This window comes from Balaenoptera acutorostrata, chromosome 12 (genome assembly GCF_949987535.1).
Source record: "Balaenoptera acutorostrata chromosome 12, mBalAcu1.1, whole genome shotgun sequence".
Classification (NCBI taxonomy): domain Eukaryota; kingdom Metazoa; phylum Chordata; class Mammalia; order Artiodactyla; family Balaenopteridae; genus Balaenoptera; species Balaenoptera acutorostrata.
Window position 1 is genome coordinate 73,268,047 of NC_080075.1, and position 23,956 is coordinate 73,292,002.

At 53.7% G+C, this 23,956-nt stretch overlaps 1 protein-coding gene across 4 annotated transcripts in view; it reads right to left on the minus strand.

Moving 5' to 3' along the window:
• Positions 1-8,898: 8,898 nt before the first annotated feature.
• KCNK3 (potassium two pore domain channel subfamily K member 3) overlaps positions 8,899-23,956 on the minus strand; it is a 37,937-nt gene continuing 22,879 nt past the window's right edge. For all 4 annotated transcript variants that reach the window (XM_007191418.2, XM_057558235.1, XM_057558236.1 and 1 more), the window contains one exon: positions 8,899-12,172. In XM_007191418.2, the coding sequence (XP_007191480.2) occupies positions 11,262-12,172 (911 nt within the window). In that variant the 3' untranslated portion in view covers positions 8,899-11,261. The remainder of the gene's footprint in view (positions 12,173-23,956) is intronic.

The following is a 23,956-nucleotide window of genomic DNA, read 5'->3' on the forward strand; positions in this document are numbered from 1 at the left end:
ACATGTCCACAACCATCTTTTGATGCCTGTTAAGTGTAGGTACCTGTGAGGTTCCAGAGATATAACCACGAAGGAGATGGACACAGAGCTTCCCTCCTCAGCCCCACGCCCTCCCCTTCCCAAGCAGCCCTGGGCTCCTCCCATTGTTCTGGATCCTTCTGAGAGCATTGCCTTGTCTGAGCCTTCATTCAAGCTCCTGCCTCTGCAGTGCCTTTGCCATTTGCTACTTCCCAGCCTTCCTTCCAGGCTCCGTCAGGGCCAGCTCTACTCCATGTCCATCCCCTCCCCGGCCAGCTCTCCCCCCGCATCAGCCCCCTCCCCTTCCCAGCATGTGTGCATACCTGCGAAACCAACAGCACAATCAAGACAGTGAATATACCCCTCACCCCAAATCTTTCCTGTGCCCCCTTTTAAAGTGCCCCTCCTGGCGCTGTAAACTGTCGATTTGCTGTCTGTCCCTCTAGATCAGTTTACACTTCCCAGAGTTTTAAATGGATGGAATTCTACAGTGTGTCCTCTCTGTCTGACTTCTGTGATCTTTTGTGACTCATCCATGTTGCACGTATCACTGGTTCATCCCTTCCTGTTGCTGAGTGGTAACTAGTTCCCGGCACGGAAATACCCAGTTGGTTTATCCATTTACCTGCTGGTGGACGTTTGGGCTGTTCCTGTGTTTTGCTGTTACAAATAAAGCTCGGCAGCTTGTGTTGATATGGAAGGAGAACTACTCAGGGAGCTGGCAGGCCTCCCCGCTCTGTCACCCACTCCCTGTGTGTAGGCCCCCTCTCCTCGCTGAGCCTCAGCGTTCACTTCTGGAACATAAAGAGGACTCATGGGTCCTAAGGTGCCTCTAGCCCTGACAGCTGCTGTCTTTACATGTCTGCATTGTCCCGGCCTCCCAGGGCCTGCCCTACCCCACTGCGCTCCGGGTGATGGGAGGGCCCGTGTAGAGCCTGGGCCTGGTTAGGACCAGGGTGCTCTGGACACAGCGCTGCCCAAGCCTCGCTCTAGAGCCCCGAGGAGGAAGCTCCTGTCGCTCATCCGTTCCAGGGGTCTCAGGCGAAGGACTTTGGAATTAGAAAGGACTGCCTGACTTGTGCATGAATCCCCTGCAATGTTCGTCCAGGCTCTGCTCCAGGGACCAGAGTCTTTGCCTCGTGTGGCCACCCCACTCACCGTTGGCAGCAGACAGCTGACCCTCAGAGTCTACCTGCCTTGGAAGCTGGGGGGCCCGGGCAGGGGAGGTGGAGCTAGGTCTGCCCTGTTCTCCCTGCCCGGCTCACTGGCTCCCTCCCTGCCTCCCAGCAGCCCCAGCAGTGCCCTACTTAGACCCCCGGGAGGGGTCTGCCCATCTGTTCGCCCGCGATGGGCTGGAGGGGCGGGGCAGCAGCAGATGCGTATCGCATCCGTGGTGCCAGATCTGGAAGATTAATCCCAAATCATTCAGGTCTTGGGAACACTGGACTCGTTTCCCTGCAGCCTGATTTCACCCCCTCCCCCTCCTCCCCCCTCCTCTTGCCCTCAACCTGCTACTCCCTCCCGGGGGCTCAGGGAGGGCTGTGCTCAGGCTTACCCTGTCTTCCGGAGGCTGCTGAAGCAGCAGCCGGTCCCTAACTGCCTGGGAGGGAAGCTGGGTAGGTGAGAAAACAGAGCAGCACAGCTACCCAGAGGGTATGGCGGCCAGTTCGGAAGGGGGAACCACAGCCTCGGGGTCAGAACCTGGTTCTGCCACTTACTGGTTGGTTGGGTGACTTTAGGCAAATGGTGTGACCTCCCTCACCTGCTCTCCTCACCCAGGAGATGGAGACCATTGATGTGATGAGGGTTGTGATGAGATTCTGGTAACACATCTAGCCCAGCTCCTGGCGCTTGCTTAATACATATTCTGTGCTACACCCATCCCAGCCCCAGCTGACCTCAGGGTCCTGGACGTCAGCAGCTTCCCATGGCAGATCTCAACTCTTAAGGTCATCTGAGTGCTCCAGTGACTGCCCTCCCGCCCCTCCCCTCAGGGACAGACCGGTTGCCTGAGAGAGGCGCTGAGTCTGAGCCGAGAAGGGGATGAATGGGCGGTGCTCAGCTCTGGGGCTGGGGCTGGGGTGTGGCTGGGCAGAGCTGAGCTCAATGATGATGCCCAAACGAGGCGGTGGTGGGGGTGGGGGGGTGGGGGTGGGGGAGGGTGAAGGCTGAGCTAGGCGAGGAAGCACCTGCTATTTTCAGCAAGTCCAAATCCCCAGCCCAGGTCACTGACATCCCGGGAGACTGGAGCCTCGTCACCTGTGAGAGTTGATCAAACAGACAGTTTTAGAGCACAGATAAAAGGAAGTGGTGAGTAGCTGGAGCCAGAAACAGTTCACCAAGAACATGCTGGAATAAACGTCGTCCTAAATTATGGGTCCTCTATTCGGTCTTGTTCTCTTTGATATTTTCATCAAAGGCTTGAATAATGGCACAGAAAGCTGGATTATCAAATCTGTGGGTGACACGGAGCTGGGAGAGAGCGGGAGTAGATTTAACAGTGGAACCGGGCTTCAACACCCAGAACATCACCAAAAGCCTGGAACCAACCAGATGAGATTCTAGTAGCGCTAAGTCAGCGAGATCTTGCACTGACATTAAGAAAAGCAGCTGCTCAACTACCTCGCAGGAAAGATCTGGCTTGAAAGGTATATACCAGGCATTGACTTTTTCTCTTACCCTGGCATTGGCTACCTGGCATATGCACACTCGAGGGCAAAGAGATGTCCTCAGTCCTCCCCGGCCTGGATAAATAAGCAGGACATCAGAGAGAGGAGGGAGAATCACTTTAGTTCTGAGTTGTCAGTCTGGGGGAAGAGTGCTATGGTCCCCTCCTCTCCAGCCTAGCCAGGTTGGGGGCAGCGGGCTCCCAAGAATCCCTCATTGAAACTACCAGAAGGGGAGACAGCATCTTCTTCCCAGGTTGGATGTCTACTTCGACATAAACTTGCTGCTCCATCTTCTGCTTATTTGAACAAGGGTGAAGAGCACTGGGGAGGGGTGGCAGGGGTTCCTGGGGGCCATCTGTACTCCCACTGACTGGCATGGTCAGAATGTGGGAGTGTCCTGTGGACCAAGTGGACACTGGAAGTTGGCTGGGCCACCTTTGGATTTTTACAGTGTTCCACCCAAGAGGGCAGGCTGTGGGTCCAGAGGAGGCTGCGGGGGGACCCCCACGGGCTAGAGCCTGTGGGGACATTGGGTTGCCCCTCCGTGGAAAAGGGCGACGAAGAGGCTCCTGTGTGGGTCCTGAAAACCCCACACGGGGCCCTGGAGAGCCAGCGTTGGGAGCCAGGCCACAGGAGGGCTTCCATTGTCTTTTTTTAAAAAAGTTTTTATTGAATTTGTTACAATATTGCTTCTGTTTTATGTTTTGGTTTTCTGGCCATGAGGCATGTGGGATCTTAGCTCCCTCACCAGGGATGGAACCTGCAACCCCTTCACTGGAAGGAGAAATCTTAACCACTGGACTACCAGGGAAGTCCCTCCATTGTCTTTTTAATTCCTCTCCCCAGCCTGAGACTGTGGAAGGGCCAGGAATAGAAGGAGGGGGCTGGGGAGAAGAGCATGTCTCCTCTCCTTTCTAAGTCCCTTCGGCTGAAGGATGGTCTATTCTGGGAACAGGGAGAATATGAGCATCAAAATGGATCTGAGATTAAAGTTTTAAACTGGACTAGACTGGACTGGACTTCCTTATACCCAAGAGTGACCACAAAGCTCTGGGATTAGCCCCAGCTGATGTTTAAGAGGCAGGAATGGGAGACTCAAGCTAGTGTTGCTAAAGGCCATGAAGGGAGGAAAAACAAAGCCATTTCTCCCTTGGGGTCCACCAGGTTCAGACAGTACAATAATCCTGTTGCAGGAGCCTGAGGGCCATGGGGCTTTCAGCTGCCAGTGATGGAAAACCGATCTGGGTCTTACACTTTTTGTCTCCTGTGACGAGACGGCCTGAGGTCAGGGGTTCCAGGGACCGCTCACTGTCACAGTGACAAATAAGCTCTCCATCTTCTCCTTCTGCCATCCCCACTGTGTCCATGATGTCTTCTCTCATGGCTGTCACTATTCCAGGCATTACACATAGACCTGGCAAGGTTCAGTCAAAGTAGAGTGGCATTTCCTCCCTTGTGATTTCTTTTAGGAAAGCCTCTCCTAGTAGCCCCCAGCAGACTTCTCTGAAGAACCCATTAACCAGAATGGAACACACTCGTACTAATTCAGTCTTTGGAAAGCTGCTCGAGGTCACCGTGATTGGCTTATTTCCTGGAACAGGCATTGAGGGACGGTGAGCACCTGAGGAATGTCTCCCTCTGCCATCAAGGCAGAAGGGCGCAAGGATGCCTCTCGATTAGGTAACCAGTGGTGTCTGTCACAGTGGTTCACAGGACAAGCTCCGGGAGAGTTTTGGTGGGCTGCAAGCTCATATGTCAGATGTGCTCTTAGGCTGCATTTATAGGAGCATCCAGAGCAAGGGAGGGGATGGTCATCACCTCTGTGCGGCTGGACCACACATGACGGATCAAACTCCTGGGGAAGAAGTAACCTGAAGCTCTTCCAGAGAAGGGCTGGTGAGAGGTCTAGATGTACTGTTTATGGAGGTATGGCTGAAAGAATAGGACATTTAACCTGGAGAAGACTGGGAGGTACCTGTCCACGTGGGGCGCCATCTTGAATCCTTTAGAGCAATGCCCGAAACAGAGGGAATTACTTCCTGTGGCTCCAGAAGGCACAGCCAAACTGGAAGCAGTTCTTGTCTCAATAGAAAGAATATGGTCAATGTCTCCATATGGTCATTAGAGCTGCTTTTCAGTGAAGGAAGGGGCGGCCTCAGAGAGCAAGGGTCCTGTAAACCGAGGCTGTATGGCCTGGTAGGGAAGATGTTGAGGCAATTCTTGTTTTGTGGGGAGACTGGACTAGATGTATTCCAGGCACAGGTGTGCACCGGAAAGGGCCTGAGCATTAGAGCCAGAGGGTCCTGGGTGCGGCTTTGCAACTTACTATCTGTGTGACCTTGGGCAAGTCACTTAACCTCTCTGAGTCTTACCTTTCTCATCTACCAAAATGAGGGTAACAGCACCTGCCTCACAGGGTGGTTGTAGATTTGTAAAGTCTGTGGCACATAGTAGGTGCTCAATAATGAACATACCCTTGATTCTCGGGCATGTCCTTTATCTTTGGAGAGAGGCTGGCACAGTACCTTCTGGCAGCCAAAAGTTTCCTTAGAAGTTTTGGTGGCCTGAAATAAGGGCAGAATGAGAGTTTTTATGACAAACGTGAGGACAAAGCACAACACAGCCCAGGCCAGGCTCCCTGCCCCAGCGGCACCCTCAGTCTCCCCAGTTGGACCTGTGCAATCCGGAAGGACAGTACCTCTCAAACCCTGACGCTGGGTCCAGAACAAGCCCAGGGCTGTGGGTCTTCTTCCTACCACTCTGATCCCGTAGTCAGACCAGAATACTCTGTAGTCAGGGAGGACCTGTTCACGTGTTCCCTCTTCAGGGAACAAGAACTGTGGAAGAGTGTTGACTTAGGGACTTGGCCTGGGTCAAAGTCACGACCTTCTCCCAGGGATCCTGTGGCCCTTCCAGCTGAAGGGCGGGGGTTGTTATTAAGGGCATTGTGCTGCTCTTAATCCAAAGTCCATGGCTCTGGACAAAGTTTGCTCAGGGCTCATGGTGAACTGGGTAAAATGTTCATGACTCCTTGTCTCCTTCTGCTAATAGGTTCTGTGAGTCACATCCACCTGGGCCTCCCCAACCCATGGGAACCAGCCTGGCACACTGTGGGGGACACTTGGGGCCCAGAGGTACTGGGGCAGGCACACAGGGAGCCGTGGCCCAGCACAAACATCAACAATATGGAAGTGAATGTGGAACAGTGCCGGCTCTCAGGACCTTGAGTCTTTCTTTAGTTCTGTCATCTGTAAAATGGGAGCGTTAATTCTCACCTAAATCACAGAGTTGTCCAACGAGCCAAGGAGAGAATGAAGTGAGAGGGCTTTGTAAATGGAAAACGTCCTTAGCGTGGATTTTCGGGGAGTTCACGGCCAGAGAAGATCACGGAGAAGATCATGTCAATTCCATCACAGCCCCCGTCCTAAGGGGTGGCACTACCCACAAGGCCCTCCCCTGCAGCTGGGTGAATGAGGGGTGGGCGTGTGAGTCTCCTGGTGTGTGTCCAGATGTAGATGTGGGAAATTTCCAGCATGAGAGTGAGAGTGACTCAACCTCAGAGATTAGCAGCTTTCATCTGAAATCAGAGTCAGAGAAGGCTGGGCCCCTACTCTGTGTGGGTGTGTGGGGAGGGAGTGTGGAAAGCGAGGCTATCTGGATACCTGGCTACACCGCTATCTTGCCTCTTGACCTTGAGCATCTCACTTCCTCTCTCTGAACCAAAATCCCTTCTTCTGAGAAAGAGGAGCTGGACCAGAAATCTAGAGGAGTGTGTGTGTGTGTGTGTGTGTGTGTGTGTGATTCTTTGCAAACTTTGACCAAGGTGATGGCAGTGCCTGAGGCTGTTGTTCCAGCATCACTGGGCAAGAGGAGGGGACCGTGTCCACTACAGACTAGGCTGTTCAAAGGCCCCTAGGGAAATGAAGTCTCAGCCTCCTAGGCTGAATCCAGCTTCGGGAGTGAGAGGGGGGCTTAAGCTTCATGCTACTCAGTGCAGACGGCGAGGTGTGTCCTGAGGTGGGGCTGTTGCTTTTTCCTCTGACAGTGTGTCTGTTCTGAAGTTCTTCCCTGGCCCTAGACATCCCTTCCCTGCCCCTGGCTTCCTGAGATAAGTTGTAGTGAAGCTAAAAGAAAGAAAGAGCTAAATGGTCCTATCTATGGGAGTGCGAGGACTTGAGATGGAACAGAATTTCTTGGCTCCATCAGGATCTGTCATCTTTGAAGGGAGACATTTTAAGGTTATAGCCTCCCCACTCACCAAGATTCTGAATAAGAAATGACACGTCCTAAACAGCTCTGCGACTTCCACCAAACTTTTGCTGAAGACGTGGACCACCTGGGGACAGGACGCAGTGAGGCGGCTGAGAGCTTACGCTTCGGAGCCATCGGGCCTGGGCTCAAATCCCAACTCTGCCACCAGCCCACTGCCTGATCTTGGCAAGTGAGCTACTCCGAGCCTTGGTTTGAGCTGACGTATAATAGGGAATAAAATATGTATTTCATAATGTCACGGCCTTCAGTTACAGAAGGACTTATAAGCTAAGTTCCTTTTAGAATTTATTGAGGGGGTAGGATCAAACTTCTCTCTTCATCAGACAGATCTCACTAGATCAGCATTTCCCAAAGCGTGCTCTGTGGGACCCGGGGTGTGAGGAGACGTCGTGCAAACAGAAGGGCTGGTGCTGGGAGTGATTTTGGGCAATGCTGTGAGTTTAAGCACAGGTAAACAGCTGTGTCTGCCGCTGGGCTTTTCAGAACCTTCACTGGGCTGAGATGTCTCGGGAAGCTTCACACTTGAGCAATGTGTGCAGTGTTGCCCCAGATTCATCTGACCAAGGAACCCTTTTCCCCACAAGGTAAACCATGGGACACATTTTGGGAAGAGTTCCATTGCAGACCTTTTTCTCTCTTAGCTCCCAGGAAGCTTCTGTTTCCATTTGAGGCTGTCACAGAGGAACCACATCTGTCAGAGTCTTGGTATATTTATACCCCACCCCGCTCTGGGGTGCTGGTTTTCTATTTTTGTTTTGCTGTACATATATTTTTTTTAGTGCAGGATGCCTCAGAGGCTGTGTGGAAGTGAGGAGGGTGGGGATGGCATCACCTGGAGATAAAGAGCCCACGGTAGGACCGAGGGCAATTCTGAGCCATTAGGAGCAATGGGCAGGGGCTGGGGTGCAGGTCACTGCTGCCACGATTCTGATCACCCCTCGGAAGACTGGGATGACTGCAGCCCCTTGGGGAATTCCTTCGAATTCTGATTATTTCACCCTAGGCAATGAAGAAAGGAGGGCAAGTGTCAGCAAGTTTAGGTCCTGTAGGAACTGCTTAGGAAAGTCAAAGCAATATTGGACTGGTTACTGCTGACCTCAAAAATGACATTGTTTAACTTAGCTCTTCTAAGAAAGACAGAGGCAGATAGGCCGTGGGCAGGAAGCCCTGGCTTTTGATGAGGTAGTCTTAGGTGCGGTGAGCCAATGGGAGCTCAGGGCCGGTTGTGCCGTGGCCACCCCAAGGGCTGAAGGCCAAGCAGTGTGTCCCAGGGGCCTGCCTGCAGCTGCAAGGAGTAGCCAGGAGCGCCGTCACACAAGGCTTGGCTGTGTCCTGCCTCCTGCAGGTGCCACCACTTCTTTCTTCGACCCCTGGATCCCCAGTAAATAGGTCTCTCTCTGTATTTTTCAACTGACCTATGTGGGTAGGTGGGAGGACTGGGATAAAGCAGCCTTACCCACACTGCCTTTATTTCTCTAGTGTATTTCAATCTGCAGGGAGCAAACCATTAGTGGGGAGAGAAATCAATTTAGTGGGTTGTGACTGGCATTTTATAACATGAACTAGAATAGAAAGTATTAGAATGCATTGGCTGTAGTAGGGGTTAAGCACTGTTTCATGAAAGACAGACAGGGAGATAGGCATGGGTCGTGGTGTCAAAGGCCACTGCGGATTGTACTCAGTGACATCTGGAAGCCACAGGCTAGCGGATGCCAGGTGCTGGCACCACTTCAGGATTTATCTGCTTCCGGGTCTGTCCTGGGCTCTGGGGCCCAGTCCCAGGCTGAGTCGTCCCTCCACACCCAGAGGAAAATGTACCTGGAAGAGAGGTGCCCGCGATGTATCTCACCCCTGAGCTGCGTCTGCTGGGTGCGTCCTCAGACCCCAGCGGGGGAGTGGCCGCTCCCTGGCAGTGCCAGGGCTACACGATGACAGAGGCGGCTGAGCCTGAGCCTGGTCTCCATGGACAGCATTTATTAGGCGCCATTCTCAGTGTGAAGACAGATAGGCAGGAGGGGCTGGCGGGAGGCCGTGGCAGCTGCGGCCTGTGGGGTCCAGGGGCTGCCCGGGGTGAGGGTGTGGGCGCGGGGGCGTGTCACCCACACGTATTGCATATTCTGTGGCAGTGTGCCCAGGCATAAGGCATTGGGGAAGCAGAAAGGCTGCCTTCAGTGGGAGGGGGTGAGGGAGAAGCAACACCGGCCTTCCAGTTCCCTAGGAAAGACCTGGCCGGAGACCGAGCAGTCTGTCGTGCTCCGCGAGGGCCATTCGGCTTCCTTCCCCACCATCTCCCCACAACTTTGGTTGCGGCTCCCTTGGGACTGACAGGACGGGACCCCTCGAGGGCAGGGTCGCACACAGGACAGAGGCACCCCAACATAAACACAGAGGGCAGCCCCGGGTCCTGGGCCCTGCTCTCTGTGGCACCTGGGCAGCCAGCTCCTCCACACTGAGACGGGACTCACACACAGGCCAGGCCAGACTTCTTCCCTCCCAGGAGTGCCCAGAGGCCGGAGCGCCGGGTCAGGGTGGGGCTAAGGCTGATCACCCTGGGGGCCTCCACTACAGCTTCCCTGAATGCCAGGGCTGGCCTTGCTGAGCAGTGTTAAGGAGCTGACACGGGAACAGTAAGAGGGGGCCGTCTGGAGGGGGAGAGGCCCCTCACCCATCCCTTGATGCTGTCCTGAGTCACGGTCCCAGCTCTAGCTCTGGGTCCTGACCGTGGAGCCTAGGGTCTCACCTCCAACTGCTGCTCTCTACCTGGGCTTCTGGGTTGCAGGTGGGGTAGGCAGGGAGTACACCTGGGAGGAGCGTTCCTTGCTGCAGCTATGGCTTATCTCTAGCTACTTGGGACACAGGCACCAACACTGATTGTAGGGTCAGGGTTCACGTCCCAGGAGGATATGCCTGACAGCTCTCTAGGCTGCTCTGCCCAATTCCCCAACTCCTAGACCTCCAGCTCCTGGCCTTTCTGCTGTCAGCCCCAGCTCTGCTTATCTGGCCCTAAGGACTCCCCTGTTTGTAAGTAGGAAGTTCAGAGACTGAGTGGTTCTACCCTGCTTCAGCAGCCCACTCAGAGCCCTGCCTCGTGGCCAAGGAGAGGAGCGGCTGAGCCCAGCACTGGCTCAGTCCTGGGCTCTGGTTCTGGTCTAAGGCCCAGTTGCCCACACAATGCCAGGGTGTGCAGGCTGGGAACTTTGCTTTCAAAGAGTGGGAAGAGGAGTCGAAAGAAAGAGCACTTAGGCTCAGAACAAACAGCCTGGGTTCTTGCTCCCCTTTGCCTTTTGCTACTTGTGTCACCTTGGGCAAGTCATGTCACTTGTCTGGGTCTCAGTGTCAACTGTAAAATGGGGATGAGAACTCCTGCCCTGGTCACCTAACTGGGGTGTGGTGAGAATCAAACGAATGGGTAGTCAGGACAGGGTTTTCAAACTCATTTCACGAATCTAAGAGTCGGTTATTAGCAGCAGCGGCCAGTGATGGCAAGGAGGAAGTTTTCTGTTTGATTTCAAGGGCAGTGTCTGGAAGGCTGGACTCCCTCCGGCCCCACCTGAGGACGTGACTGGAGGCCAGTTAGCTCTCACTTACCAAGGGGACCACCCTGCAGACTGTTGGGCTCCTGCCTCCCCCTTCCCTTCTCCACCCCTTCTGCAGCCTGCCTGTCCTTGCTTCCATCTGCCTGCCCTCTGGGGACTAGCTTTAGGGACTGCTGGGTTTCCATTTCCTCCATAACTGCGAAGCCATGCAAAACAACACAAAAGGTAGTGGGAGACTGGGAGACACAGCTGGGGATGAGGAAGGGGAGTGGGACTGAGTGGGGTGACCTCGACAAAGACACCCTGACTTTTGGAGCCAAGGGAAGGTGGGAGACCTGGCAGGACAGAGGTATAAATAGAGATGCAAACTTACACGGAACACGAAGTTCCCTCCGTAAGGGACAGGGGGAGGGGGTGATGGTCTGGTTACCAGCAGGGCCTCTGCGAACTGGGGAGCTCCTTATTTTTCCAAAGGGATGGGAGGCTCCCGGCTTCTGCCTTCCCTCCCCGACCCCCCCCCCCCCAAGTTTCACATTTCTCGGAATTTGCAGGGCGCAGATGCGGGCTCCAGGGGTCCTCAGAGCCCCGGCTCCTGCCGGCTGGTGCAAGCAGGCACAGTCGGAGATGGAGGGCGGGGGGAGGGTGGTGAGGGGTGTAGGGGTGCCAAAGGCGGCTGGGGCGGTCTCTTCGCCGACCCCGCTGCTCCTCCGGGCAGGAGCCCCCCGCCCCGCCCGCGCTCCCAGGTGCTCCAGGCCCCGCAAGGCGTTCACACGGAGCTCCTGCGCTTCATGAGGCTGCGGAAGGTGGACAGGCTGTGCAGGCCCGTGGACACGGAGCTGATGGCGGAGCGCTGCGCCCCGCTGCACAGGCAGCGGTGCGAGGGCGTGTCGCTGTAGCGGCCGCCCCCTCCCGGCGATGAGTGGCTCTGCTCGACGCACGTGTCGGACGTGGAGAGGTCCCGCGGGATGATCATGGGGATGGAGTACTGCAGCTTCTCGCGGCTCTTGTACCAGAGGCACGAGCACATAGACTGGAAGTGCAGCACCTCGGCGTAGACGTTGCGGAAGCCGCCGCCGCCGCCTGCCGCAGCCGTGGACGAGGCGGTGTCCGTGGTGTGCGCGCTGCCGCCCGCGCCGCCGGCGCCGCCGCCCGCCTGCCCGTTGCGCGTGAGCAGCGCGCGGTGCTCGGCGTCGCGCTTCTCGTCCTCGGCGTTCATGGTCATGAAGCGCAGCACCACGAGGTTGAGGAAGGCGCCGATGACCGTGAGGCCCGTGAGGATGTAGACGAAGCTGAAGGCCACGTACTGCGGCTGCGTCTGCAGCGCCTGGTCCTTCTGCAGCGCCACGTAGTCGCCGAAGCCGATAGTGGTGAGCGTGATGAAGCAGTAGTAGTAGGCCTGGAAGAAGGTCCAGTGCTCGTAGTAGGAGAAGGCCGCGGCGCCGATGCACAGCGTGCTAATGCACGAGAAGAAGCCGATGAGCACCATGTTGGCCATGGACACGTCCGCGCGCCGCATGCCCAGCCCCCTCTTGGCGCGGTGCAGCAGGTATTTGACGAAGGTGTTGATGCGCTCGCCCAGGCTCTGGAACATGACCAACGTGAGCGGGATGCCCAGCAGCGCGTAGAACATGCAGAACACCTTGCCGCCGTCGGTGCTGGGCGCTGCGTGGCCGTAGCCTGGGGGAAAAAGGGGAAGAGGAGAGAAAACACGTGCTTTGGGGCGGCCCTTCCAGAAACCTGCCTCCTTTCCCCCTACTCTCCCCTCTCCTTCCCCAACCTCGCAGAGTCTGGCCTCTTTTTCCTTTGGCCGAAGAGAAGACGACTCACAGTTATGGGTGCATCCTTTAGTTCCTTGCTGATGGTTTCTCACTTACTATCATGACCACTCCAGGGGGTAGGTAGGAAGGAAAGAGGAAGCAGGGAGGGTTAAGTGACTTTTCCGGAGTCACACTGTATGGAGGCAGAGCAACCTGCGTTTGAATTAGAGTCTGTTTGGCTTCAAAGACCCGACCATTTTCTCTACCCAGAATAGGAGCTGACTCGTGCTGCTGTTGGGAACTTAGTCTAGAGGCAGCGTGGATAGCGTGAAACGGTACTGGCAAGTCAGTTGGGAGACCTGGATTCTAGTTTAGTGTCTGTGGGCTTTGGACTTGTTCCTTGTCCTCTCTGGGCCTCGGTTTCCTTGACTGTAAGGGGTGGAGGTTGGACTGAATGAGTCCTGCATCCTGTGATTCAGTGTGAAGGGAGGGACCCTGGGGGTCCTTGATGACTTCCTTGCTTCCAGCCAAAGCTTATGGGGGTAGTTCGCCCCTGGGGCCCACCAGTCTCCCAGAGGCAGCTGGCCTACCCGTGTCAGAGGAGGAGAAAGGAGACAGTGCCCTCCCCCCATGAATTAGTGCTCCAGAGTCCTCATCAAACACTCTGTGGGGCCCTGGGGTCATCCTCTATGCCTGGCCCCAATGTAGGTTCTCTCCTCATGGGGATGCGGCATTGCCTTTGTCAAAGCAAGGGCCCTGGTTGTCCTTCCAGGTGTTACTATCACCAGTCAGACAGTCTCAACCCTATCATGCCCTACCATGCCCCTCAGCCCTCACCCAGCCAGGAGCCAGGCAGAGGCAAAGCCTCCCTCTGAGCCAACCATCACGTGGCCTAAGTCAAGAGTTCTGCCTGGAGACCTAGAGGGGAAAGGACCCTAGATGGGAACTCAGAAGCCGTAGGCACAAGTTCTGGCCCTGTCACTAGTGGCTGTGTGGCCTTGGGAAAATTACTCCCCCTCTCTGAGCATGTTTCCTCATTTGTGAAATGATGTCTGCTGGTCCTGGCCCTGCTTCCTTCACTGAGCTATTAAGATATTTATTACTTTTATTAACAGGATTATTATAATAAAGTAATGCTTTCCATTTTTCCCACCTTTTTAAGCCTTATCAAAACTTAACCAAGGGCTTCCCTGGTGGCACAGTGGTTAAGAATCTGCCTGCCAATGCAGGGGACACGGGTTCGAGCCCTGTTCCAGGAAGATACCACATGCCGTGGAGCAGCTAAGCCTGTGCGCCACCACTACTGAGCCTGCACTCTAGAGCCCACGAGCCACACTACTGAGCCCGCATGCCACAACTACTGAAGCCCAAGCACCTAGAGCCCATGCTTCGCAACAAGAGAAGCCACCGCAATGAGAAGCCCGAGCACTGCAATGAAGAGTAGCCCCTGCTCGCCGCAACTAGAGAAAGCCTGCGCCCAGCAACAAAGACCCAATGCAGCCAAAAATAAAATAAATTTTAAAAAATTAAAAAAAACAAAAAACTTAAAAATGCTGCTGCTTCTCTGCAGCCATCCTGGATTGCTCACAGCTGGAAGTGATCCCTGTGTTGAGTGGCACTGAGAATGTTCAGGTTTGAGGTCCAGGGCCAGTACTACCACCATCCCCTACTCTGTCACTCAGGTCCCCCAGCTGTAAATACATATGTACAGCTAAATAGTAGCTTGGGGTGGGTGGGGGTGGGCACTGCTGGACTTTGTCATGTTCCTCCCTCCCCCCCCCGCCCCGCCCATTGCCAGCCATGACCATGGGCTATGCCCAAAATATGTTTGATGAATCGATGGCAAGGCAGGATACCGTCTGCTTTGGTATGGGATCTGAATTCAAATCCTGACTCTGCCATGGACTGTGTGTGTTTTTTTTAAAAAAAAACCTCTCTGAGCCTTAGTTTCCACATCTGTAAAATGGGGCTAATAAGTAGCACCTGCATCACAGGACTTTTGGGGAGAAATAAGTGAGATAATGTGTATAACACTTAGCACAGAGTCTGGTACATATCAAGCGCTCAGTAACAGCTCAGTGACAGCTCACAATGAAGTGCCAGGTTTCCCTCACATTTCCAAGAGATCACCTGGGCTGGCAGACAGCTCATTTCCAGTAAACTTCGCATCTCTGTCGGCCTAAAGCCATGTGAATCTTAAAGCTCAGGGAGGTTGGGGGACTGCTGCTGGGGTGTGTGAGGCTGTGGGCCGCCCTTAGAATGGGCTCCCCTGCTCCCTGACCGTGGCATCTAGCTGGTGACTGTGTCACCCTTTGCCAGGGGCCTGGATAGCTGAGCTCTTGAGCTGCCATGCCTGGCCCGTCTGCACCCCAGCAGGGTGAGAACAGATTGTGCCCGCCAGCTCGGCCACAGCAGCCAGACCACAACTCACCTCGACAGCTGGGCAGGCTCTGAGCCAGAGCAGCTCCCCATCCTGCCCTTCCCTGTCCCCCAGGCCGGCGCAGCATAGGACGCGGGGGAGGGAACAGCACTGTGGCCACGGCTGAACAGGGATGGGAGGCATGGACCAGCCCCAGCTTGACCACAGGCTGGCTGTGTGACATTGGGCACACCATTGCACCTCACCTGTGTCTGTTCATAAGTTGTGATTGCTCCCGGTCCACCATCCTTTAGGAAAACCCAGTGCCTGCCAGCCTGGCAGCCTCACTACCCGCTGTGGGCTGCCCACAGAGTCCCCCGGCCCCAAGTCTCATGCTCTGCCACGGCCACTGTCCTGTCCAGTGTTGCCCCACCTTTGGGGTCAGGTGCCCTCCAGGGCCCACCCTCACTTCCTACCACACGCTGAGGCTGCAGATCTTATCCTTCAGATACATTTTTAACTTTAATTCTCAAAAACTTCTTACAAGGTCATTATTATGACTATCTCCACTTTATAGTTGGAATAATGAAAGCTGGAGAAGCCTCGTGAGTTGGCCAAGGCCACTAGACTTTCTGACTCATCGCTCATTCTGATGCCTCAGAGCCAATCTATCACCCAGGAAGGCGATCAGGATGGGAAACTGAGACCCGAGAGGAGAGCAGTCCATGTGGAGCATCGTCCTCAGGCACTGCCCTGAGCTGGATGGGGCAGAAATGGCAACAGGGGTGCAATGCCAAGGCATTCAGATGCTTCTCCAAGCATCGGGCCTAGGGTCAGCATGCCCCCGCCCCTTCTCCTGTTCTATTGTCACTGGGTGAAAGGGCGAGGGAGCTGGGAGGACCTGCTGACGTGGGCACCCAGCTTGGAGGGGCGCCAGCAGGGGTGGAGCCACTCCCAGGGGGCCCTGGAACTTCTGGGAAGTAACTGGGAGTTTGGCAAGGCCTGTCTGCCTGCCAGCAGGCCTGCTGCCTGCCCAGTGCTCAGGCTTGGTTTTTACGAGGGAGAGGGGGCAAAGGGAGTCCCCGTTTTCTCCTTCCTGTCCAGCCCTGCGCATCTCAGGATGAGGGGCTCCATCTGTCCTTGTGTGTTGCTGACGTCCACAGAGGCTACGCTCCGGGGCTGATTCTCTGAGGATCCTGCCTCATAATACCTGATGGATCGACCAGCCAGAACTCACGCCCTGACCCTGAGACTCTAGACCCTGCCTCTCAGAGAGCTGACTGGGGCTGTTGCTGTCCCCTCTTCTCCCAGCTACCCTTCCTGAATCCACCATATGCTCAGAGCCAGAAAGGTCCTTACTGACCATATGGCCCAGTCCTTATATTGTAAAGATGAGGTGATGGAGGCCCAGAGAGGGAGAGTGACCTGCTCAAGATCACACAGCTAATGAATGGAAGATCCAGGACTATAACCTGAGATATTTCATTCCAAACTCAATGCTCTGTCCTCTGCCCTCTGGCTCAGTATAACCGAGGTTGACCTGTTCATTCAACCAGAGCCCAGCAGCCCCTGCTTGGGAGCAACCCAGCTAAGAGGTGGCCTAGAAACCTGGCTGGAGCATAGAATTTACCTGAGGAAGCCAAGTGGCTAGATTTAAAAATTATGTGGCTGGACATAAATATTAATTATGAATATTTTGAGACAGCAGGAAAAATTAGGTGGGATGGGAACCCCAGGGCCTTAGTTCATCTATTTTCCTCCCAACATCACCAAGGGCCTCAGAAACTGGCCAAAGCTCTGTCTTCCAGGGAGATGCAGAGGGTTGGGGGCCATCCCTCCCTCTTAATGAACTTTTTCTCTCTGTGGACTATTTCCTTCTAGTCGAAGCACAAATAACCAGTCTGAGCCCTTGGTAATGGCCTTGGCTGGATTGGACTCAGCTGTCTGCTCCCATTGACCTCATGTGCCCGCCAGCTTGAGTGCCTGACCTCTTACCCCTGGCCTAGCTGGCCACAAAGTTAGAAAGCTGACCACAGCCTTGGGTGGAAGAAAGAGCTTGGGTCTAGAAGGCGGGAGATCTGGGGGTCTGACCTGGCCCTAAGCATAACCAGCTTGTGCCTTGGGCAAGTCCCTTTTCCTCTCTGGGGCTCAATTTTCCTCATCTGTGACATGGAAAGACAGGACAAGATAAAAGGTTCCCACCTTTTCCCCCTGCTGTGGATGCCTTTTTTGTTTTTTTTTGTTCACCCACACCCATTCATACAGTCTAAATTTTTAAATATTTTACATAGGAAGTATAATATGTTGATCAGTACAGTGTAGCTACTACCTAGAATAGGCACTGCATAGATAATTGTGAAAAAATGAATTCTTTTCCCATCAAAATTAATCAGGAACACATTTGCCAGTCAGAACTTCTGATTAGCATGGGATAACTGATTCTGAGACTGAATTAAGTTATTATTATGCTTTCGAAATACTGAAAATGGATATTTCTATTTTCCACAGGGATCTCTGCAGTTTAGTGGCATAGGTGAGAGCAGACTCTGAAGTGAAACAGCTTTCAGCTTTGGCCAGGTTACTTAATCTTCTAAGCGCCTCAGTTTCCTCATCTGTAAAATGGGAATAATGATGCACTTACCTCATAGAGTGGCTCTGGGGATTTGATGAGTTAGTTGACTTAAAATGCTTAGGATGTTGGGATCCATAAATATTAATCATTAGTATGAATATTTTGGGGAACATCAAAATCAGATGGTCTTTAAAGTTCCTTTCAGCATTGACATTCTGAGATCAGTGTTTCCCAAAGGTAATTTCCTGGAATACCAATTTCATGGACTATTAATAACTGTTGGATGAGAAAAGTGTTGCTTGGTTAAATGAAATTGCAGGAATGCTGAATTCAACTGCATTTGTTGTCATTTGATTTAAGTGGAGCCTTTATCAGAGCCACACACGTGTTCAAGAGCAAGGTCAGTTGAAGTTGGGAGAATGTGCTTAAGTTTTCCTGCCTGTATGACCTTGGAACACTTCTCTCACAGTGCATATTGCTGGACAAGTGTTCCCTGGAGCACCGTTTGGGAAACGCTCCTCTGTAGCAACAAGAACTCTAAGGTCCTTCTTCCGGGTCTCTGACTTTGAGATTCTCTGGTGTCCCGTCTCTGGTTGGCCCAGCCCTTCTGTCGATTAGAAACACACAGCCCTTGGCAATGCCTAGCTGCAACCTGTTTCTTGGTTTCCCGCAGACCTAGTTATCTAATGTAAATATGGCCCTGGCCAGGCTAATGTTTGCCCTGAGAGAAGATGGATGAGGTGACCCGTGGCCAGAGGTACCCAAAGGCTGTGCACTCTGGGCCAAGCTGGGCTGATGCAAAGCTGCACCTGGAGAGGGCGTGTGACCTCAGCGTGCTATCTGGGTCTGGTGGGGCAGCCGGAGAGGACTGGGGGCTTGAGGGAGACGGGGCAGCTCCAGGGGACTGGCTGTGACACATAGGCACCCCCAGAGGAGGCTGAGCTCTCCTGCTGGACCTGCAGAGGACACCTCAGAAAGGCCCACGGAGGACCCTGAGGCACAGACAGGGAGCCGCCCCCTTGATCTGGAGGTGGCAGCAGTGAGAAGCCGGGAAGTAGGACCGGAGGCTCCGCAGGGACTTAACTGGTGTGTTAAAGGAGATGAGGCTGGAAGGAAGCTGGCCCAGACCCTGGGAGGGAGGGAAGAAAGAGGCTGCCCAGCTTGGTGGAGATGCGGAGGGGAGCGCAGGCCCTCTCCTTCCATCCTGCAGGATCCAGCTCAGACCTTGCCTTTTCCAAGAACCTTGGAGCGCCTTCCCAAAGCTGGAGGGACCTCTCCTTCTGCCTCGCTCTCAGGCCTGGATTTGTGCAGAGGAGCTCTGCAGGGCTCTGAGCCCCTGGAGGGCCTGCAAGTCCCCTCAGTGTCCGGCACAAGGCCGGGTGGGTGCAGCTGCTCAGATAACGCTGTTCAGCCCAGACAGCCCAGAAGTATGAGATGTGGATGAGAGAAACCTCCCCTAGACACCCAGCAGTCGGCGGCAGCGGGGGGATGGGGAATAGGAGGAGGGCCCTTTGTGACTCATAGCTCCTGCCCTCCCGGTGGCCCCCAGGACCCTGCAAAATGAAATCAGCCTCAGGGCCCAGAAGGAATCCCCTGCTGTCCCCGGCCCTGGCCAAGGCCTGAGCTAGGCCTGGGAAACCACTGGGGCCTGAAGGACCTGGGTTGGCAGGAGGGACCAGTGTGCAGAACTGGGTCTGGAGCTTGTCCCCCTCCAGGCCAGAGCGCCTGGGAAGGACAGCTCGGAGGCACAGCCCCACCCACCTCGGCCCTGCCCCGGCCCTGCCCCTCTCCACATCCTCTCTTCCCATCCTCCCGGCTCCTCTTCCGGCTCTTGTCCCCACTCCCCACCATGGTCGTCCCCCTCCCCCTGTCTTCCTCCCCCTCCCCCTGCCTTCCTCCCCAGCTTCCCACGTGGCGGCCCACTGCCCTCTCCTCTGTCTCTCTTTTAGCTCTCTTCCATCCGCAGGTGCCCCTATGACTCCGGTTCAGGGTTCTCTGATGTAGGACAGCCCCCCTCCTCTGCCCTCCCCAGGCCCACATGGGATTAGGGGGAGCTGAGGGGGGTGGTGCTGGTGTCATGGAAAATCCCCGCGGCAGCCAAGGTCAGTGTTTGCAGACACAGCCTGGCCTGGAGCCAGGCCTGCCTCCCTGGCCAGCTCCCTCTGGCCTATCCCAGAGGCTGGCTTTGCACAGGGGCCCTCGGAGGCACCCCAGGGCTGCTCTGGGTGCCTGGGGCCAGGGGCCGCGGGAGCCATCTATCCTGGAGTATGGGAGACTATGTAGTTCAACTTGCTCATTTTATAGATGGGTAAACTGAAGCCCAGAGAGGGGCAGGGACAGAGCCAGGACTGAAATCCAAGGCGTTCTGATCTAGCTCAGTCCTCGCTTCAGAGGGGAGGCCTCTGAAGTCTGTTCTGGTAGGACTAGGAATAGTGAAGGCTGTCGTAAACTTCCAGTAAATTAAGGGCTAGCTTGAGGTTGGGCTAGACTTGAGGTGGGTGACGGGACCAGGGGAAGTAGCCCCAGATGATCAAACCACAGTCCTTGACCTCAAAACACTTTCCAAGTGAAAGGGAATCAGATGAAACATCTCAGGGGAAGCACTTTGAAAACTTCAATGCCCCTCCCAAACAAGAGGTTATTATTACACAAATTATTAAGATGTTGGCAAAGGTAGGAAATGTTTTAGGAAGAATTTAAGACAGGACCTGAGGGAGGGCTAGTGGTGGAGAGCTTCAGTTTGGATATCAGGAAGGGTTTCATGGAGGAGGTGGTATTTGCCCTGAGCTCTAAGGGATGGGTGGGAAATGCAGGGTTCTGATGGAGGGGAGCTGTTGAAACAAAGACACAATGCTAGGAAGACAAGTGGCATGATAGGGGCAGAGAAAATTAACCCGAGGCCAATGGGCATGCTCACAAATGGGGGGTGGAGGGGGACAGGCAGACTCTCTCCGGAAGGCAGCTACACGATATGCCTCAAGAGCCTTGAAAATGTGTCTGCCCGTGACCCTGCAATGCCACTTCTAGGAATCTCTCCTGGGAAAATAACCAGAGATCGGAACAAAGATTTATGAACAAGGATGTTTATAGCAGCATTTTCATTGTGAAAAATTGCAAACAGTCCAAATATTCACCCATAGGGTTTGGTTAAACATATTAAGGTATATTTATGTGGTGGAATATTGTGTAGCCATTAAAGTGCTGTTCTTAGGAGTCTCTTAATTACATAGAAAACCACCATCGAAGGTTAAATACAAATGGTAGGATACAACCCTTTATGTATAATGGGATCCCACAGTAAATATACAAATATGAAAAATGCAGCTATACACACACACAGAAAGAGAAGCTGGAAGGAAATATACTGAAAAGCTCCTAAGAGTTTATCTTTGAATCATGGGCTCATGATTACTTTTAATTTTCTTTTATAGATTCTATAGTTTCTACAAAAATCTATTAAATATAAAGAAATGAATATTATAAACCTAACAACAAAAGTTCTGGGTTATTTGGAGCAGAAAGTAGTGAAGGTTGGTATGGTGAGCAAGGGCTAAAATGGGAAGAGCTTGGAAGGGGAGGTGCAGGAATTCAAATCTTAACTTGAAGGCAGCGAGGAGCCATTGACAGCTCCTGAGTAGGGGAGGTACACGCCAAAGAGGTATGGAGATGGATTTTCCTGGCATCCCTATGTGTAGGGGTGGGGATGGCAGTGGGAGAGGGCAGGCAGGAGGATGCATCAGGAGGCCCCTGCATGGTCCCATTGTCAAGTGCTCAGGCCTAAACTAGGTTCAGGAGGGGAAAGGGGAGGGGAGGAAGGGAGGAAAGAGGAGGAAAGGAAAGGAGAGGGGAGAAAGGAAAGAGTAGATACAGTGTGTGAGATGCTCTCGTATTTGTGGATTTAAACTGTAAGGCCCATGAGGGCAGAGATTTTTGTCTCTTTTGTTGCTACCAGATTCCTCACACTTAGAAGGAGTGCTCGGCACGTAACTGGCACTTAATAAATCTCTGCTGAATGAATGAATCAAGGAAAGGAGTCATCAAAGATGAGCCTGAGGGTTGAATGGGATGGAGCCAGGGAGGATGGACAGAGCACGAGGCCCAGAACGGGCAGTGTCTCACACAACACAGGGCAGCAACACTGGGTGAACCCGGGAGGGTACTGACCCGGGGGCTGTGAGGTCTCTTCTAGCCCAGCCACTGCAGCAGGTGGCCATGGCCCAGGCCTGTGGCCTGTCTGTATCCTGTGACTAGCTGGATAGAACATGTGTGAGCTTAGAACTTGCAACAGATTGGATCTGGTGGGGTTTTAATTAAATGAATCCACCAGGGACAGTCTGGCATTGAGAAAGGAATTCTACAGCACAATTGAAAGTGGACTTGGCCACCTCAGCAGATGGCTGGGATGCCAGTCCCCCCACCCCCACCCTTGTGCTTCTTGAAAGGCTGTGTCTGTAAGTCTGGCATCTGGCTGGCCTGAGTCTTACACTTACACTCTCTGGCTCTTCCTGTTTTGCCCACAGAGGAGAAGCAGGCACATGTTGGCATCTCCTTGTCAGACTCCCCCAAAAGGGACCGAACTGCTCCCGGCAGGAAGCCTTGTTGGGTCATGGGGGCAACAGTGGCCAGCCTGGGTGTTCCCTGTTGGCTGCACCATGTGTCCTGGAGCTGAGCCTGCTCAGAGCCTGGCTGCCTGAAATTGCATCCTGCAGGCCGTGTTACATGGGGCGAGGCGGACCCCAGAGGGTAGGGTACGCACGCACGGAGTTAAAGAACACCCAACCAGGAGTCGGGGGCCTGGCTCCCATCCTAGTTCTGCCACTACCTTGCTGTAGGACAGGACTTGTTGAACTTTTTCCTGTAAATGGCCAGATAGCAAATATTTTAGGCTTGACAGACCTTATGGTCTCCTGCAACCACTCAGCTCTGCCATTGTCTCAAGAAAGCAGCCATAGACAATATGTAAATGAATGGGCATGGCTGTGTTCCAAAAAAACTTTATTTACAAAAGCAGGCGGTGGGCCAATTCAGCTCACAGACTCTAGTTTGCTGAGCCTGCTGTAGGGTCTTGGTTAAGGCATGTCAGCTCCTGAGCTCTGTTTTCTTACCTATCAAATGGGAAGTTCGATTAGAAGGTTACTTCTTCTCGGACAAGTTATATTTTAGGATTTAATAAATTGCTAGCTCCCCCTGTTCCACATACCACGCACAGGCCCTGAGGATAGGGGTGAGTTCTGAGCAGGGTCTGGAGCCCAAACCTGCATGTGGAATTTGTATCCACAGCTCTTTGGAGGCATGGCTGCATTTTCCCATTTCTGAACACTGTTCATGCTCTTTTTTTCCTCCCTGATGGGCTTCTACTCCTCCATCAAATTCCATTTCACAAGTCACTGGCTCTGCGAAGCCTTCCTTGATCCCACCCACCTAAACAAATCAGTGCTCCTGGAGCCCTTTGTTCAGTCCACAAACATTCATCCACTCAACCAGCAGATGTTTTTTGAGTCCTTAATATATGTAGTGCTCTAAGTTCTAGAATAATAACTATTTCTGTGTTGCACTTAAGCAGCCCTTTGTCATTTACAAAGCAACTTCTATACATTCTATTGTTTGAGCTCGCACAGCAATCCCATAGAGGAGGTATTTACTATTATTATTATTTTCTATTTTACGGGTGTGGAAACTGAGGCTCAGTGAGGTAAAGTGTTTTATCTCAGGCCATAAATGCTAGAATCAAACTTGAAATTCAAAGGCTCTTCTCTTTCCATTGTACTTGGTCGCCTCAGGACTCTCCAGGGCCGGATGGAAGTCAGAAGACCTGGGGTCTGCTTCCAGCTGTGCCGCTGTATGGTCACAGGTAAGTCCCTGCCTTTCTCTGGGCTTGGGGTTCCTCTTCTGGGAGGTGGAGGAGATGTTCTTGAGGTCCTGTGACATTCTAGGATTCTGGGCTTACAGAGGGGCCACGTTCCCTCCCCTACAAACAATGAAGAAAGCAGTCGTCTCGGTGGGACAGTTGGGTCCCCAAAGCAATGGCCCTGAGCCTCCAGGTGCGTGTTAGGCCTACAGATGCTGGGGCCCTTTGCAGAGCTGTTCTAGCCAGCACTGAGCAGAGGCTGTGCATAGGGTGAGAACCCTTGGGCTGGCATGGGAAGGGGGAGGGCTGGAGATGGGCTGGTCCCGCTGAAGTAGAGCGGCAGCCAGAGCTGACTCTTCAGAGACAAAACTGTCCTCCCACCTCACCCCCCGCACAGTCTCCCAGCGCAGGAGGCCGCAGAGGGTCAAGGAGGAGATGGCTGCACGTCCCTGCCTGAAGTCTTGTTGGTCCCCAGGTTCTCCCTTCTGACTGCTGAGCGCTAAAGGGGCCCCTAGCCCCACCCCCATCTAGCCCTAGGGACCAGTCTCTGGAGCCTTGAGCTTTTACTCCTTTTTGCTTCTTTAGCTGCTTCCTTCTTCCTTCTTCTTTCTTCCTCTTTCCTTCTTCCTTCTTTCCTTCTCCTTCCCTCCTCTTCCTGTTCCTCTTCCACCTCCTCCTCCTTTTCGTCTAATTTTGTCCTCTCAGTCTCCTTCTGGACTCTGAGGACAGGGATGGTGTCTTGTATTTCTCAGGAGCTCAGTGCCTGTCACCCAGTAGAGCTAATGGTAATGGTGGTAGTGGTGATGTAGTAGCAGCAGTAGTAATAGTAGTAGTAATAGTAGTAAATCATAAAGCTCACATTTGTGGAGCATCTGTGTGCCAGGGACTGTACTCAGTGCTTTACATTATTTCATTTAATCTTCAC